The sequence below is a fragment of the Cherax quadricarinatus genome, chromosome 19 (genome assembly GCF_038502225.1).
Source record: "Cherax quadricarinatus isolate ZL_2023a chromosome 19, ASM3850222v1, whole genome shotgun sequence".
Taxonomy (NCBI): domain Eukaryota; kingdom Metazoa; phylum Arthropoda; class Malacostraca; order Decapoda; family Parastacidae; genus Cherax; species Cherax quadricarinatus.
Genome location: NC_091310.1, coordinates 28,203,841 through 28,219,967, shown reverse-complemented (window position 1 = coordinate 28,219,967; position 16,127 = coordinate 28,203,841). Strand labels below are relative to the sequence as shown.

Here is a 16,127-nt window from a genome sequence, read left to right as displayed (position 1 = left end):
CTACTGGAGTAGTATAGTTGTTTGGCTTTTTTTATTACTTTGGTGAGAGCTGATGAATAGTGTTTAAGAGTATCTTTGTGTATTAAGCCCTGTCTATATTGCTTTTCATATTGGTGTTTCTTGTCTATGGATTTCAGAATGGTGCTGGTTAGCCATGGGCAACCAAGCCATTTGTTTGTGATCTGTTTTGTTTTTATAGGACAATGTTTGTTGTATAGTCTAAGTAATTTGTTAAGAAAGATGTCTGTCCAGTCATCAGTACCATTGGCCTTGGAGAATTCTGTAGGCCAATCAACAGTCTCTAGGTCAGCTGTGAACTTCCTTACTGAGGCCTCGTCATGGAGTCTAAATGAGACTTTGTTGTATTCAAGTGGTGGTTTACTAATGTTTGTCAGGAGGAAGGTAGGGTAGTGGTCTGTAGTGCTATCTGTGATTATCCCTGATTTAAGGGGGGCTAGTATATTGGTCCATATGTGGTCTATTATGGTTGCACTTGTCTCAGTGAGCCTGGTTGGTTTAGTTATTGTAGGTATGAGAAGTGTGTTGTTCATATTGTTGATGAAATCAGTTACAGGCTGATCATCTAGTAAGCCAAGGTTGATGTTGAAGTCTCCAGCTAAGAGAAGGTGGTGCTTATTCATTTGTCTGTTTGTTATTAGTGACTTTAATTTCTCACTGAAATTTGGGATGTTTGTGTGAGGTATCCGGTAAATGGCACCGATTGTTATAGGCGTCTTAAGGTTTTTTACAGTAAAATTAGCAAAAATGTATTCCCCATATTCATCACTAAAGCAAGTGGTGCTAAGACAAGATAATTGGTTAGAGTAATAGATTGCAATACCACCCCCAACTTGGTTTGTTCTGCAGTTGTGAATTGCTGTGTTTCCTGGTAGAGGGTAGATATCTATTGTGTCCTGCTTAAGCCAGGTCTCAGTAAGAATAATGCAGGAGAAGGGTGTCTTTAGTGATTCAAGGAGTGCTAGGAGGTCATCATAGTGTTTGCTTAAGGACCTGATGTTGTAGTTAAGTACTGATAGACTTTTAGCATTGTTTAGGATAGTGGTGGCTTGTGATGCTGTGTAATAAAGGCAGTTACTTTCCAATAGGTTTTGATTGGGTGTCAGATTATGGAGGTTTAGATCAGGGTCAACGTGATCAATCATCTTCTAGGTTTAGAATTGTGGTTATTTATATCCTGAGTTGTGTGTTGAGTTCTACTACTGATATCTGTAGTGGTTGGAAGTTTGGACAAGTATATAGCTAGAGTATTTTGGTCATGTAGGGTATAGTCACTACTACACATAATGAAGTTGATGTTGTCTGTGTGTTGTGCTGGAATGAACTAAAGTACAACTAGGTATAAACTAGTAATATAAAAATACAAATTAAAAATAGAACAAGACTCTCACTTGTAATTGCACTAAGGTCTAATAATGACTTTTGTGGAGTCTATGTTTTGAGCTAGAGTGAGCTAAAGTACAATAGGTTTAATCTAATAATATAAAAGTACAAATTAAAAATAGCACTAGTCTCTCACTAGTAATTGCACTATGGTCTAATATAGTGAAATTGGTATTGACTATGTCTTGAGGTAGAATGAGCTATGGTACAACTGAATTTAATCTAATAATATAAAAATACAAATTAAAAGTAGCACCAGTCTCTCACTAGTAATTGCACTATGGTCTAATATAGTGAATTTGGTATTGGCTATGTATTGAGCTAGAAAGAGCTATAGTACAACAACTTTAGTCTAATAATATAAAAATACAAATTACAAATAGCACCAGTCTCTCACTAGTAATTGCACTATGGTCTAGTATAGTGAATTTCGTATTGACTATGTATTGAGCTAGAAAGAGCTATAGTACAACTAGGTTTAGTCTAATAATATAAAAATACAAATTACAAATAGCACCAGTCTCTCACTAGTAATTGCACTATGGTCTAGTATAGTGAATTTGGTATGGATGACTACTTGTAGGTAAGTAGAAAAAAAAATTCCTGGAAGTATTAACCCGGAGGGTTATTAACCGGGCCATCAGATTGTCTGGCTTATTTTCACTGGGGTCATTTGATCATCACCCTCAGGATATGATATGACTATGGAACAATACTCTTATCCAGACTGAGGGACTGACCACCTCAAAACTTCTTCTGCTTGTATCAACTTTTCTGTACTCGACTGAAGAAGTCTACTGTGTAGGCGAAACGTTTCGAAATAAAGATACCTAACTGTTACATATGTGTCTTACCTAACAACCTGTCGGTATTTTATTTATTTATTTACTTATTTATTTATTTATTTATTTATTTAATTTATGTCTTTGCAAACAGTACATTGAGATTTTGTATTTACAATAGTGGGTTGCAATGCAAAGAGAGCCTCTATTATGCCTAGGCATTATGGGCCAACTTATCATTATTGGCTTACAGTCTACTTAACACTAAGGATTATATCATAGTTGTACAGTAGGATAGTAATTATTTCATAGTTGTACAGTAGAATATTAATGATAAATGAATCAAAATTTGTATAATACAAAGGTATATTTATATTCTAAAATGCTTTTTGTGAAAAACAACGAATCAATTATATTCCTGTCAATAATGGATAAAAGGTTCAAAGTGATTGTTTCAGTTATGATGTGGGAGTACATAGGTGAGTAAATGTGTACTGAGTATTTAGCATTTAGTCTTGGGTGATTAAGTGGCTTTTGAGAAGAGTCTTAAATTGATTTTCAGATTGGGTTACTTTAATATCTTCTGGTAATGAATTCCATATTTTGGGACCCTTTATGTGTCTTGTGTTGTGGTCACGTGTCCTGGTTAGGTTGGTGAGGAGAAGTTTGAGTGGAGGGTTTGTATTTGCGTGTATTGTTCTGTGTATGTAGTAGGCACATGAATAAGTATGGATGTTCTTAATGGTGAGCAGATTCAGACTTTTGAAAATTGGTGGAGTATGCTGGCGGGAGTGGGAATTTGTTATCATTCTTACTGATGCCTTTTGCTGGGTTATTAGGGGTTTTAGGTGATTGGATGTTGTTGATCCCCATGCACAAATTCCATATGTAAGATAAGGGTATATGAGTGAATGGTACAGTGCCAGGAGAGCTTATTGTGGAACGTAGTACTTTATCTTTGATAGTATGCATACAGTCTTGGAGATTTTCTTGGTGATTTGTTGTATGTGTGTCTGGAACTTAAGGCTACTGTCAAGGTGGATACCTAGGAATTTTCCCTCTGTAAGTCTTGTGACTGATGATCCATTTAGCGTTATGTTAATTGGATCATTTGCTGCTTTGTTTACAGACTGAATGAAATAGGTTTTATCAGTGTTCAGGGTAAGTTTGTTAGTCATCATCAAGGCAGATATTTTCTGTAAATCAGCATTGACTATGTTTGCTAGTATGACTGTGTTTGGGTGGGAAAAGACATATGTGGTGTCATCTGCAAATAATATGGGTTTGAGTAGCTGTGATGCATTCGGTAGATAATTGATGTAGATGAGAAAGAGGAGTGGTCCAAGGACGCTTCCTTGTGGGACTCCTACTGTGATTGGTTGGGTGGAAGAGTTTGCATCATTTGCATACATATACTGAGTTCTGTTACTAAGGTATGATTTTAGGTAGTTGAGGGAGTGGCCTCTGATACTATAGTGCATTAATTTGGAGTGCAGCAGTTCATGGTCGACTGTATCGAAAGCTTTACATAAATCACTGAAAATGCCCAGCGGGACTTCTTTCTTTTCAAGTGCGGTATATATTAGTTCTAGCATGTGTATGATAGCATCATTTGTGCTTTTATTATTCCTGAATCCAAACTGACAAGGGTTTAATATGTTGTGTGAGACGAGGTAGGAATAGATTCGTCTATGAATTAATTTTTCGAAGATTTTAGAGAGCAGTGGTAAGTTAGGTATTGGTCTATAGTTATTCAAGTCAGCTTGGTCACCACCTTTATGGATCGGAGTGACCCTCGCTATTTTGAGGATTGTTGGGAAGGTAGATGATTCAATGAATTTGTTAAAGAGAGTTGCAATAATTGGTGACAATACTTGAGAAGCTTTTTTGTACATAAAAGCAGGCAAGTTGTTTATGTCTCCTGCCTTGTTTTTAAGGGTGTTTATGATGAGCGTAACTTCTGTGGGGTTGGTTGGAGCTAGGAATAGCGTATTTGGGTAGGTACCTATGAGGTAGTCTGATGGACGGGTGTTTGTGCTTGGTATTTTGTTTGCTAGATTTTTTCCTATGGTGGAGGAGAAAACGTTAAGTCTGCTGTTTCGGTTGGTGTGAGTTGGGGTTCATCAGATTTTGTTAGCTTGATTGTTTTGTTTTTGGATAGCTTTTTAGTTCCAAGAATTGCAGATAGAGTTTTCCAGTTTTTTTTATATCACCTTTGATGTTATGTTCTCTAGTTATTTGACCCATTCTATACTGTTTTTCATATTTGTGCTTTGTGTTAATGGATTTGAGGATGCTCGGTGTTAGCCAGGGATTATTCAGTCTCTTTGCTGTGATCTGTTTAGTTTTTCTGGGGCAATGTCTGTTATAGAGGCATTGGGCTTTTTTTTAGAAAATTATTTATACATTCATTCATATCTGTATGTTTCGAGCTCATTTTGCCAATCGATGTTATTCATAGCTGCTATAAAGTTGTTAACTGCTGTCTCGTTATGTAGTCTGAAGGCTACTTTAGTAATATCTTGTAGCAGTTTGCCTAGATTAGTTATGAGAAAGGTTGGGTAGTGGTCTGTAGTGTTGTCTGTGATTATGCCTGATTTTAAAGCGGATATGGTGTTTGTCTAGATGTGGTCTATTAAGGAGATGCTTGTCTCGGAGATTTTTGTAGGTTTAGATATTGTTGGTAGCAACAGGCAGTTACTCACTGAGTTTGTGAATTCGGTTACTTGTGGGTCCTGGTCGTGTAGTATGTTTATGTTGAAATCACCTGTTAGTAGTAGGTGGTCTTTATTCATGTGTGCATCAGTAATCATGTTTCCTAGTTTTTCACTAAAGTGATAAATGTTTGACTGTGGTACTCTGTAGATGTTTATAACTGTGAGGGGTTTTTGCAGGTCTTTTGATTTAAATTTGGCTATGATATATTCTCCATGTTCGTCCCTTGTGCAAGATTTATTGATACATTCAAGTTGATTTGAGTAGTATATAGCTGTTCCTCTCCCTTGCTGGTCTGTTCTACAGTTGTGTATGGCCATGTAGCCAGGAATGGTATAGACATCTGTAATATCAGGCTTAAGCCAGGTTTCTGTGAGTGTGATGACTGATATATTGGAATAAAAGGAATTGAGTAATGCTGTGAGGTCATCATAATGTTTGCTCAAGGATCTGCTGACATTGTAGTTAAAGATGGTTATGTTATTGTTAGCACTGAATAATGTCTTTGCTTGGTCTGCTGTGTAGTAATTACAGTTACTGGTTGATTCATGTAATTCATTTTGTAAAAAGTTTACATCAGGATCTATGTCTGTAATCACAGGATGAGAGTAATTTTACAAACTAGATTTTCTGAGTAAAATGATATAAGATTCATATTGGATCTACAACTAGTCTTATGACTAAGACTCCGTGATTAATCTAAAACTTGTAAAAACTTGAAAGAAAAAGGGATTATTACAGAATAGATAATTTAGTTATACACTTAAGCATCTAATAGCACCTTAATTATTTTAACAAGTGAGTTTATAAACTACAGTAGATATTTACAGCTAAAATAAAGGAGCTAATGAATATAATAATAAAAGAATGTATTAAAAGCAAAATCAGTAGCACCTGAGGTAGTCTATAGCACCTGGAGTATTTTAATAAATGTGACTATATGGACAAGAGAGAAAAAAATAAATAAACGAGCTTGGGAATATAATGGCAAAATAGTGAACTTATTACTCTTTAGCACCTGAGAATAGCACTTTGATTATTTTAACAATTGTGAATATATGAACTAAGGTAGTTTTATAAAGCTAAAATGAAGGAGAAAATATATAATATTCACAGAGGGTATACATAGGCTCAGAGTGAGGTGCAGTACTGAAAACAGTAAACCCTGCCATCACGTAGTCTCTCCTGTTAATACTACACAAGTACATTACAGAGAATGAACATTGAAACAGGCTGCCTCTATCCAGCCTCCAATAGAAATATTTGTCTAACCTATTTTTATGTTTCCCAAGTAATAGCTTTTATATCCTTTTACTCATGTGCAAGTTAGTAGTTCTAACATATTGTATTACTACTACTACTACAACTTATATCACTACTACTATTACTACCACTAGTATTGCACGTTACTCTGAGCCTATATATACCCTCTGTGTCCATGTACTGTTTGTAACGGCTTGACAAAGCTCCTGGAGAGCGAAACGTTGCCAAAATAAAATGTCACATTAGTTGCACTTGTGTCCTTTTATTTTACATACAATCTTAACCATGCATACGTTTCTTTGTTTTTAAGCCTAGTAGAAATAGAATGTCTTTCTTTTTCTTGGAAAATCCTCTCCAGAAGACCAGTTAAATCTAGTAACACCCAACTGGCATTCCCCTGCCCACCGTGGGCCTGTATATATAAAGCTTTTCACAGCTGGTAGAATATTGCCAGTTCTGTTGTGAACTGCTATCCTCGCTCCCCGGCTTGAATTCAGCTGTCAACATGAAGCTTGTGAGTTGAACTTAGTTTTAATAATGTCTCATACAACGATTTTGAGTTATTAGTAATTAGGGAGTTTTACAACACAAAACCAACACTTTCTTTGTGTTCTTGGTAATGGGGAGCAATACTCACAACATTAGGCTTAACATGAATTTTTTTCTTTTTAATTTACTCTTTATGGTTTAATGTTTAGTCATTCATTGATCCAGCAAAACTTAGCCTAGCCTAACCTGGAACCTAACCTAACCTAACCTAACCTACGGCCTTTAAACACCAATGGTATATAATACCGACAAGTTGAAGAATTAGACATAGGTGCAACAACTGAGTATATTTATTACGTAGACGTTTCGCCATCAGTGGGTTTATCAATACAATACATCGACAAAAACAGAAGACTGACGAGGGACTGATTACGTCACCTTCTACCTCTTCAGTCTTCTGGTTTTTGTCTCGGTGATGTATTGATAAAGCCACTGGATGGCAAAACGTCTACATAATAAAGATACCCAGTTGTTGCACTTGTGTTTAATTCTTCAACTTGTCGGTATTATTGATGTTATGATACATATCAGACACAGCAACTCGGTACAGAGGACAACTCCACAACTACTTACTACCTATGGCCCAAGGGGAATCCCACGTACCAGTGACAACACCTTTGTCTGCTGCACCTAATCTGACTCCAGTATATAAGTCCACTTCCTGCCTGTGCTTCAGATTCATCAAGACTGCGGTACTGAGCACTTGCTGCTAAGTTGACGGACTGATTACCTCACCTTTTAAAGATAAAGACTAAAATTATTTATTTCATCATGATACAATGTTTGTAGAGATGGGTGACATTTAGGTGTGTATGTAGTCAATTAAAGCCCTTTTAGTTTTTGTCGTTTTTGTCCCTGCATTGTATTCATAAAACCGCTGTTTGGCGAAATGTCTACATGATAAGGACTCAGTTGTTATATCTGTGTGTAATTCTTCTAAGCTACTCTACCCTATCCTCACTTAACCAAACCTGATGTAGTCGCAGTGTAGAAAGTAAACACTACCGCTTTTAGACTCGTCACCCACGTAAGTTGGGTCTCCCATAAATATTTATTATTTTAGCACCTCTAAGCAGTCTTGTAAAGTTTACTGGTGTAGCACTTTCAGACATAAGTTAGGAAAACTAAAAGCTGAGAGAAAGTACAAAAGTAATTGAGGTTTGATGTTATTCTTTTAATTTGAAAGTTTGGCACAGATATTTTTTGTTATATAAAGGGTAACAGTGAAACATATTTCTCATTATTAGCCAAACAGGAATATAAATAGCCTGCTTGACTGCACAAATTGAAACGCATTCACTGAAAGAATTCAAAACTATCTACATGGCTCATCGTTTGGTTTTTACGATATCTTACAGATTCACTTGATCCTGGTGGTGGTAGTGATGACCATCTCTGTGCTGATGGGGTCAGCTCTGGCTGACCCTGATCCATCGGCTCTGGCAGGTCCAGGGCCCTCCCCTAACAGGTGTTGTCCCTGTGATGATGGTACTTTCCCTGGCGATTTTTAACCACAGCGGCCGCAGCGCGTTCTCCTGAATAAAATGAAAACTTTACCCTCTGTATTTGCTCGTAGATGCCACTGTGAGACGATGCTGCTAGATATCCAATATTGTGCAGGGCAGTACACAAGTGTCCAGTACTGTGCACAAGTTTTTAGTACTATAGGCAATTGTCCGGCACTGTGCGGAAGAGTCGAGTCCCTCAGCAAATAATTCTCCAGACACCAGGAAGATGTTGAGCCAATTCCTTCACTTCACCTGGACACAAGTTACTTCTTATCCCTGTTCCCACATCCAACTGTTGAAATTTCAACTTAATTTTGTATGTTAAAAAAAAACTCCGTATGTGATTACGCATTTATAAATAAAAGCTCTGTGTTATGTACTCTTTGAGTAAATACAAATATCCTTATGTCTTCTGAACAGTTTCCTTCAGAATCTGTCATAGGCCTACTGATCCACAAATGCAACAGAGGCACCACTTCTGGCCTTGCAAGTGCAGGTTCATTCAATGATGACAATAATAATGAATGTTTTTTTCATACACTAATGTGTGTATTATTATATTTTTTTTCCTGGAAAATCCAGTACACAGTGCCAGTTAAACTTCGTATTCCCTGAGTCGGCAACACTGCCGGTCTTTATATAAATACGTCTGATGACAGCCAGTTGAACAGTGTCGGTTCTGTAATGAACGGATGTCATTAATCTCAACCCGAGTTTAACTCAGTTATCAACATGAAACTAGTGTATTGAACACAGTTTTAGTCATGCATCATAAACCGATTTTGTGTTCTCAGTAATTTTTGGGACCTACTGATACAATATTTTGGTACTGGGTAACAACACCCACAACATATAAGCTATACTGGAAGCTTTTCGTTCTTTGTTGATGTAGCTAACAGTGTTAATTAGTTTACTCTCTCACTTTGGTGGTAAGTTCACTCACAGACTTAACATAACAGAACATAACCTCTCCCCTAACCTACCATACACTATTCTTACTTAACCTAACCTGTTTCAATCTCTGTATAAAAGAGTAAACACAGCCACTCTGCTTACACTTATTACAGTTTCCCTAAAAGATATTTATTATCCTAACACCACTAACTAAGCAGTCTTTTTAGTGACGTAGCACATACAGTTAGACAGGAGACGAAAAACTTAGAGCTAAGATACTGTAGGACATTTATCAATTTTTGAAGCAAAAGCAGTGGAAAACATTTTACTAAACATATTTCTCGTTATTAACCAAGCAGTAACATAAATATTTCTTTTGCTCGGTGGTACGAAATTAAATGCATTCAAAGAAAGATTTTATAGATATTGACATGAATCCTCGTATAGTTTTCGATATCTTACAGATTCATTTGATCTTGATGGTGGTGATGACCATCTCTGTGCTGATGGGATCAGTCCGAGCCTTTCCTGACCCTTTAGCCCTGGCTGACCCTGTTGCTGAAGCTTTGGCTGACCCTGCTGCTGAAGCTTTGGCTGACCCTGCTGCTGAAGCTTTGGCTGACCCTGCTGCTGAAGCTTTGGCTGACCCAGCTCCTGAAGCCCTGGCTGACCCTAATCCCTTGGCTCTGGCTGGCCTAGTCCCCAAACGTCGGAAGGACTGCCCCTGTTACACCATTTTCGGTCCTTGCCCTTTTATATGCTCATAGACGCCATCGATATATGGCGCTGAGAGATGATATAGCCAGATGTCCAGTGTTGTACGTACATGTCCAGAACTGCCCACATGCGTTCATTACTATAAACAAGTGTCCGACACTATACAGAAGTGTCCATTACTGCACACAAGTCTCCAAACACCTGGAAGGTATCTGGTCAACTCCTTCACTCCACCAAGACACAACCTACTAGCATCATTCTTATTCCTTTCCCAAATCCATTTCTTGACATTTTAATTGAACTTTCTATCTTAATACTTTGTTTGTGATTATTATGTACTCACAAATAAAAGATTCACATTATATAACATTTAATTAACTACATATAACCTTACCACTCCTCGACAATTTCTCTCGGTATGTTGTTCTGTGTCTCTCAGGTTTGTCCTCGCAGTAATGTCGTGAAGTCAAAGGTACTCTCTTCATTTTTTTTTCAACAAGTCGGCCGTCTCCCACCGAGGCAGGGTGACCCAAAAATGAAAGAAAATCCCCAAAAAGAAAATACTTTCATCATCATTCAACACTTTCACCACACTCGCACATTATCACTGTTTTTGCAGAGGTGCTCAGAATACAACAGTTTAGAAGCATACACATATAAAGATACACAACATATCCCTCCAAACTGCCAATATCCCAAACCCCTCCTTTAAAGTGCAGGCATTGTACTTCCCATTTCCAGGACTCAAGTCCGACTATATGAAAATAACCGGTTTCCCTGAATCCCTTCACTAAATATTACCCTGCTCACACTCCAACAGATCGTCAGGTCCCAAGTACCATTCGTCTCCATTCACTCCTATCTAACACGCTCACGCACGCTTGCTGGAAGTCCAAGCCCCATGCCCACAAAACCTCCTTTACCCCCTCTCTCCAACCCTTTCGAGGACGACCCCTACCCCGTCTTCCTTCCCCTATAGATTTATATGCTTTCCATGTCATTCTACTTTGATCCATTCTCTCTAAATGACCAAACCACCTCAACAACCCCTCTTCTGCCCTCTGACTAATACTTTTATTAACTCCACACCTTTTCCTAATTTCCACGCTCCGAAATTTCTGCATAATATTTACACCACACATTGCCCTTAAACAGGACATCTCCACTGCCTCCAACCGTCTCCTCGCTGCTGCATTTACCACCCAAGCTTCACACCCATATAAGAGTGTTGGTACTACTATACTTTCATACATTCCCTTCTTTGCCTCCATAGATAACGTTTTTTAACTCCACATATACCTCAACGCACCACTCACCTTTTTTCCCTCATCAATTCTATGATTAACCTCGTCCTTCATAAATCCATCCGCCGACACGTCAACTCCCAAGTATCTGAAAACATTCACTTCTTCCATACTCCTCCTCCCCAATTTGATATCCAATTTTTCTTTATCTAAATCATTTGACACCCTCATCACCTTCCTCTTTTCTATGTTCACTTTCAACTTTCTACCTTTGCACACATTCCCAAACTCATCCACTAACCTTTGCAATTTTTCTTTAGAATCTCCCATAAGCACAGTATCATCAGCAAAAAGTAATGTGTCAATTCCCATTTTGAATTTGATTCCCCAAAATTTAATCCCACCCCTCTCCCGAACACCCTAGCATTTACTTCCTTAACAACCCCATCTATAAACCATGGTGACATTACATATCCCTGTCTAAGACCTACTTTTACCGGGAAGTATTCTCCCTCTCTTCTACACACCCTAACCTGAGCCTCACTATCCTCATAAAAAGTCTTTACAGCATTTAATAACTTACCACCTATTCCATATACTTGCAACATCTGCCACATTGCTCCTCTATGCACTCTATCATATGCCTTTTCTAAATCCATAAATGCAATAAAAACTTCCCTACCTTTATCTAAATACTGTTCACATATATGCTTCAATGTAAACACTTGATTTACACATCCCCTACCCACTCTGAAATCTCCTTGCTCATCCGCAATCCTACATTCTGTCTTACCTCTAATTCTTTCAATTATAGCCCTACCGTACACTTTTCCTGGTATACTCAGTAAACTTATTCCTCTATAATTTTTACAGTCTCTTTTGTCCCCTTTCCCTTTATATAAAGGGACTATACATGCTCTCCGCCAATCCCTAGGTACCTTCCCCTCTTTCATACATTTATTAAACAAAAGTACCAACCACTCCAACACTTTATCCCCCCCTGCTTTTAACATTTCTGTCATGATCCCATCAGTTCCAGCTGCTTTATCCCCTTTCATTTTACGTAATGCCTCACGTACCTCCCCCACACTTATATTCTGCTCTTCTTCACTCCTAAAAGATGGTATACCTCCCTGACCAGTGCATGAAATTACTGCCTCTGTTTCTTCCTTAACATTTAAAAGTTCCTCAAAACATTCTCGCCATCTACCTAATACCTCCCTCTCCCCATCTACTAACTCCCCTACTCTGTTTTTAACTGACAAATCCATACTTTCCCTAGGCTTTCTTAACTTGTTTAACTCACTCCAAATTTTTTTCTTATTTTCATTAAAATTTCTTGACAGTGCCTCTCCCACTCTATCATCTGCTCTCCTTTTGCAATCTCTCACCACTCTCTTTACCTTTCTTTTACTCTCCATATACTCTGCTCTTCTTATAACACTTCTGCTTTGTAAAAACCTCTCATAAGCTACCTTTTTCTCTTTTATCACACCCTTTACTTCATCATTCCACCAATCACTCCTCTTTCCTCCTGCCCCCACCCTCCTATAACCACAAACTTCTGCCCCACATTCTAATACTGCATTTTTAAAACTATTCCAACCCTCTTCAACCCCCCCACTACTCATCTTTGCACTAGCCCACCTTTCTGCCAATAGTCGCTTATATCTCACCCGAACTTCCTCCTCCCTTAGTTTATACACTTTCACCTCCCTCTTACTTGTTGTTGCCACCTTCCTCTTTTCCCATCTACCTCTTACTCTAACTGTTTCCTGACGAACCTTACCTAACCTAACCTCTAACTGTAGCTACAACTAAATAATGATCCGATATATCAGTTGCCCTTCTATAAACATGTACATCCTGGAGCCTACCCATCAACCTTTTATCCACCAATACATAATCTAACAAACTACTTTCATTACGTGCTACATCATACCTTGTTTATTTATTTATCCTCTTTTTTATAAAATATGTATTACTTATTACCAAGTAATATTTTTTATCAATGTGACTGCATTGCAAGTAGATTCATGAGTAAAAAAGAAATAATGTAGTTTTCCAGTTTAGTTTACAGCTGTATATATGTAGTGATTTGAATAGAAAACGTAAATCTTTTTTTTAAATAAAAAAAACATAGTAGCCACTGTTAGTTGTCAAACAGTATCTCGTGTATCAGTGTAGTACAGTGTAGTACAGTGTAGTACAATGTAGTACAGTGTAGTACAGTGTAGTACAATGTAGTACAGTGTAGTACAGTGTAGTACAGTGTAGTACAGTGTAGTACAGTGTAGTACAATGTAGTACAGTGTAGTACAGTGTAGTACAACGTAGTACAGTGTAGTACAATGTAGTACAGTGTAGTACAGTGTAGTACAGTGTAGTACAGTGTAGTACAATGTAGTACAGTGTAGTACAGTGTAGTACAGTGTAGTACAGTGTAGTACAACGTAGTACAGTGTAGTACAGTGTAGTACAATGTAGTACAGTGTAGTGCAGTGTAGTACAGTGTAGTACAGTGTAGTACAATGTAGTACAGTGTAGTACAGTGTAGTACAGTGTAGTACAATGTAGTACAGTGTAGTACAGTGTAGTACAATGTAGTACAGTGTAGTACTGTGTAGAACAGTGTAGTACAGTGTAGTACAGTGTAGAACAGTGTAGTACAGTGTAGTACAATGTAGTACAGTGTAGTACAGTGTAGTACAGTGTAGTACAGTGTAGTACAGTGTAGTACAGTGCAGTACAATGTAGTACAGTGTAGTACAGTGTAGTACAGTGTAGTACAGTGTAGTACAGTGTAGTACAATGTAGTACAGTGTAGTAGTGTAGTACAATGTAGTACAGTGCAGTACAATGTAGCACAGTGTAGTACAGTGTAGTACAGTGTAGTACAGTGTAGTACAGTGTAGTACAGTGTAGTACAGTGTAGCACAATGTAGTACAGTGTAGTACAGCGTAGTACAGTGTAGTACAGTGTAGTACAGTGTAGTATAGTGTAGTACAGTGTAGTACAGTGTAGTACAGTGTAGTACAATGTAGTACAGTGTAGTATAGTGTAGTACAATGTAGTACAATGTAGTACAGTGTAGTACAGTGTAGTACAGTGTAGTACAGTGTAGTACAGTGTAGTATAGTGTAGTACAGTGTAGTACAGTGCAGTATAGTGTAGTACAGTGTAGTACAGTGTAGTACAGTGTAGTACAGTGTAGTATAGTGTAGTACAGCGTAGTACAGTGTAGTACAGTGTAGTACAGTGTAGTACAGTGTAGTGTAGTGTAGTACAGTGTAGTACAGTGTAGTACAGTGTAGTACAGTGTAGTACAGTGTAGTACAGTGTAGTACAGTGTAGTACAGTGTAGTGCAGTGTAGTACAGTGTAGTACAGTGTAGTACAGTGTAGTGCAGTGTAGTACAGTGTAGTACAGTGTAGTACAGTGTAGTATAGTGTAGTACAGTGTAGTACAGTGTAGTACAGTGTAGTACAGTGTAGTACAGTGTAGTACAATGTAGTACAGTGTAGTACAGTGTAGTATAGTGTATTACAGTGTAGTACAGTGTAGTACAGTGTAGTACAGTGTAGTACAGTGTAGTATAGTGTATTACAGTGTAGTTCAGTGTAGTACAGTGTAGTACAGTGTAGTATAGTGTAGTACAGTGTAGTACGGTGTAGTACAGTGTAGTACAGTGTAGTACAGTGTAGTACAATGTAGTACAGTGTAGTACAGTGTAGTATAGTGTATTACAGTGTAGTACAGTATAGTACAGTGTAGTACAGTGTAGTACAGTGTAGTATAGTGTATTACAGTGTAGTTCAGTGTAGTACAGTGTAGTACAGTGTAGTACAGTGTAGTACAGTGTAGTACAGTGTAGTACAGCGTAGTACAGTGTAGTACAGTGTAGTACAATGTAGTACAGTGTAGTACAGTGTAGTACCGTGTAGTACAGTGTAGTACAGTGTAGTATAGTGTATTACAGTGTAGTACAGTGTAGTACAGTGTAGTACAGTGTAGTACAATGTAGTACAGTGTAGTACAGTGTAGTACAGTGTAGTACAGTGTAGTACAGTGTAGTATAGTGTATTACAGTGTAGTACAGTGTAGTACAGTGTAGTACAGTGTAGTATAGTGTATTACAGTGTAGTACAGTGTAGTACAGTGTAGTACAGTGTAGTACAATGTAGTACAGTGTAGTATAGTGTATTACAGTGTAGTTCAGTGTAGTACAGTGTAGTACAGTGTAGTATAGTGTATTACAGTGTAGTTCAGTGTAGTACAGTGTAGTATAGTGTATTACAGTGTAGTACAGTGTAGTACAGTGTAGTACAGTGTAGTACATTGTAGTACAGTGTAGTACAGTGTAGTATAGTGTATTACAGTGTAGTACAGTGTAGTACAATGTAGTACAGTGTAGTACAGTGTAGTATAGTGTATTACAGTGTAGTACAGTGTAGTACAGTGTAGTACAGTGTAGTACAATGTAGTCCAGTGTAGTACAGTGTAGTATAGTGTATTACAGTGTAGTTCAGTGTAGTACAGTGTAGTATAGTGTATTACAGTGTAGTACAGTGTAGTACAGTGTAGTACAATGTAGTACAGTGTAGTACAGTGTAGTACAGTGTAGTACAGTGTAGTGCAGTGTAGTACAGTGTAGTACAGTGTAGTACAGTGTAGTGCAGTGTAGTACAGTGTAGTACAGTGTAGTACAGTGTAGTATAGTGTAGTACAGTGTAGTACGGTGTAGTACAGTGTAGTACAGTGTAGTACAGGGTAGTACAATGTAGTACAGTGTAGTACAGTGTAGTATAGTGTATTACAGTGTAGTACAGTGTAGTACAGTGTAGTACAGTGTAGTACAGTGTAGTATAGTGTATTACAGTGTAGTTCAGTGTAGTACAGTGTAGTACAGTGTAGTATAGTGTAGTACAGTGTAGTACGGTGTAGTACAGTGTAGTACAGTGTAGTACAGTGTAGTACAATGTAGTACAGTGTAGTACAGTGTAGTATAGTGTATTACAGTGTAGTACAGTGTAGTACAGTGTAGTACAGTGTA

General features: G+C 37.8%; 1 protein-coding gene across 3 annotated transcripts in view; it reads left to right on the top strand.

Annotated features, from left to right (window-relative positions):
* The first annotated feature begins 6,565 nt into the window (after positions 1-6,565).
* The window catches only part of LOC128692751 (delta-myrmicitoxin-Mri1a-like), a 40,313-nt gene continuing 30,751 nt past the window's right edge, over positions 6,566-16,127 (top strand). The window contains exons 1-2 of one of the 3 annotated variants that reach the window (XR_008408763.2): positions 6,566-6,675; positions 8,069-8,593. Coding sequence is in view for 1 of the 3 variants with exons in the window: in XM_053782089.2 (XP_053638064.1) it covers positions 6,667-6,675; positions 9,577-9,879 (312 nt within the window). In the remaining 2 variants the exon portion in view is untranslated. Of the gene's footprint in view, positions 6,676-8,068; positions 8,594-9,576; positions 10,197-16,127 lie in introns of those variants that run through there. The other 2 variants (XM_053782089.2, XR_011392188.1) reach the window with 2 other exon arrangements.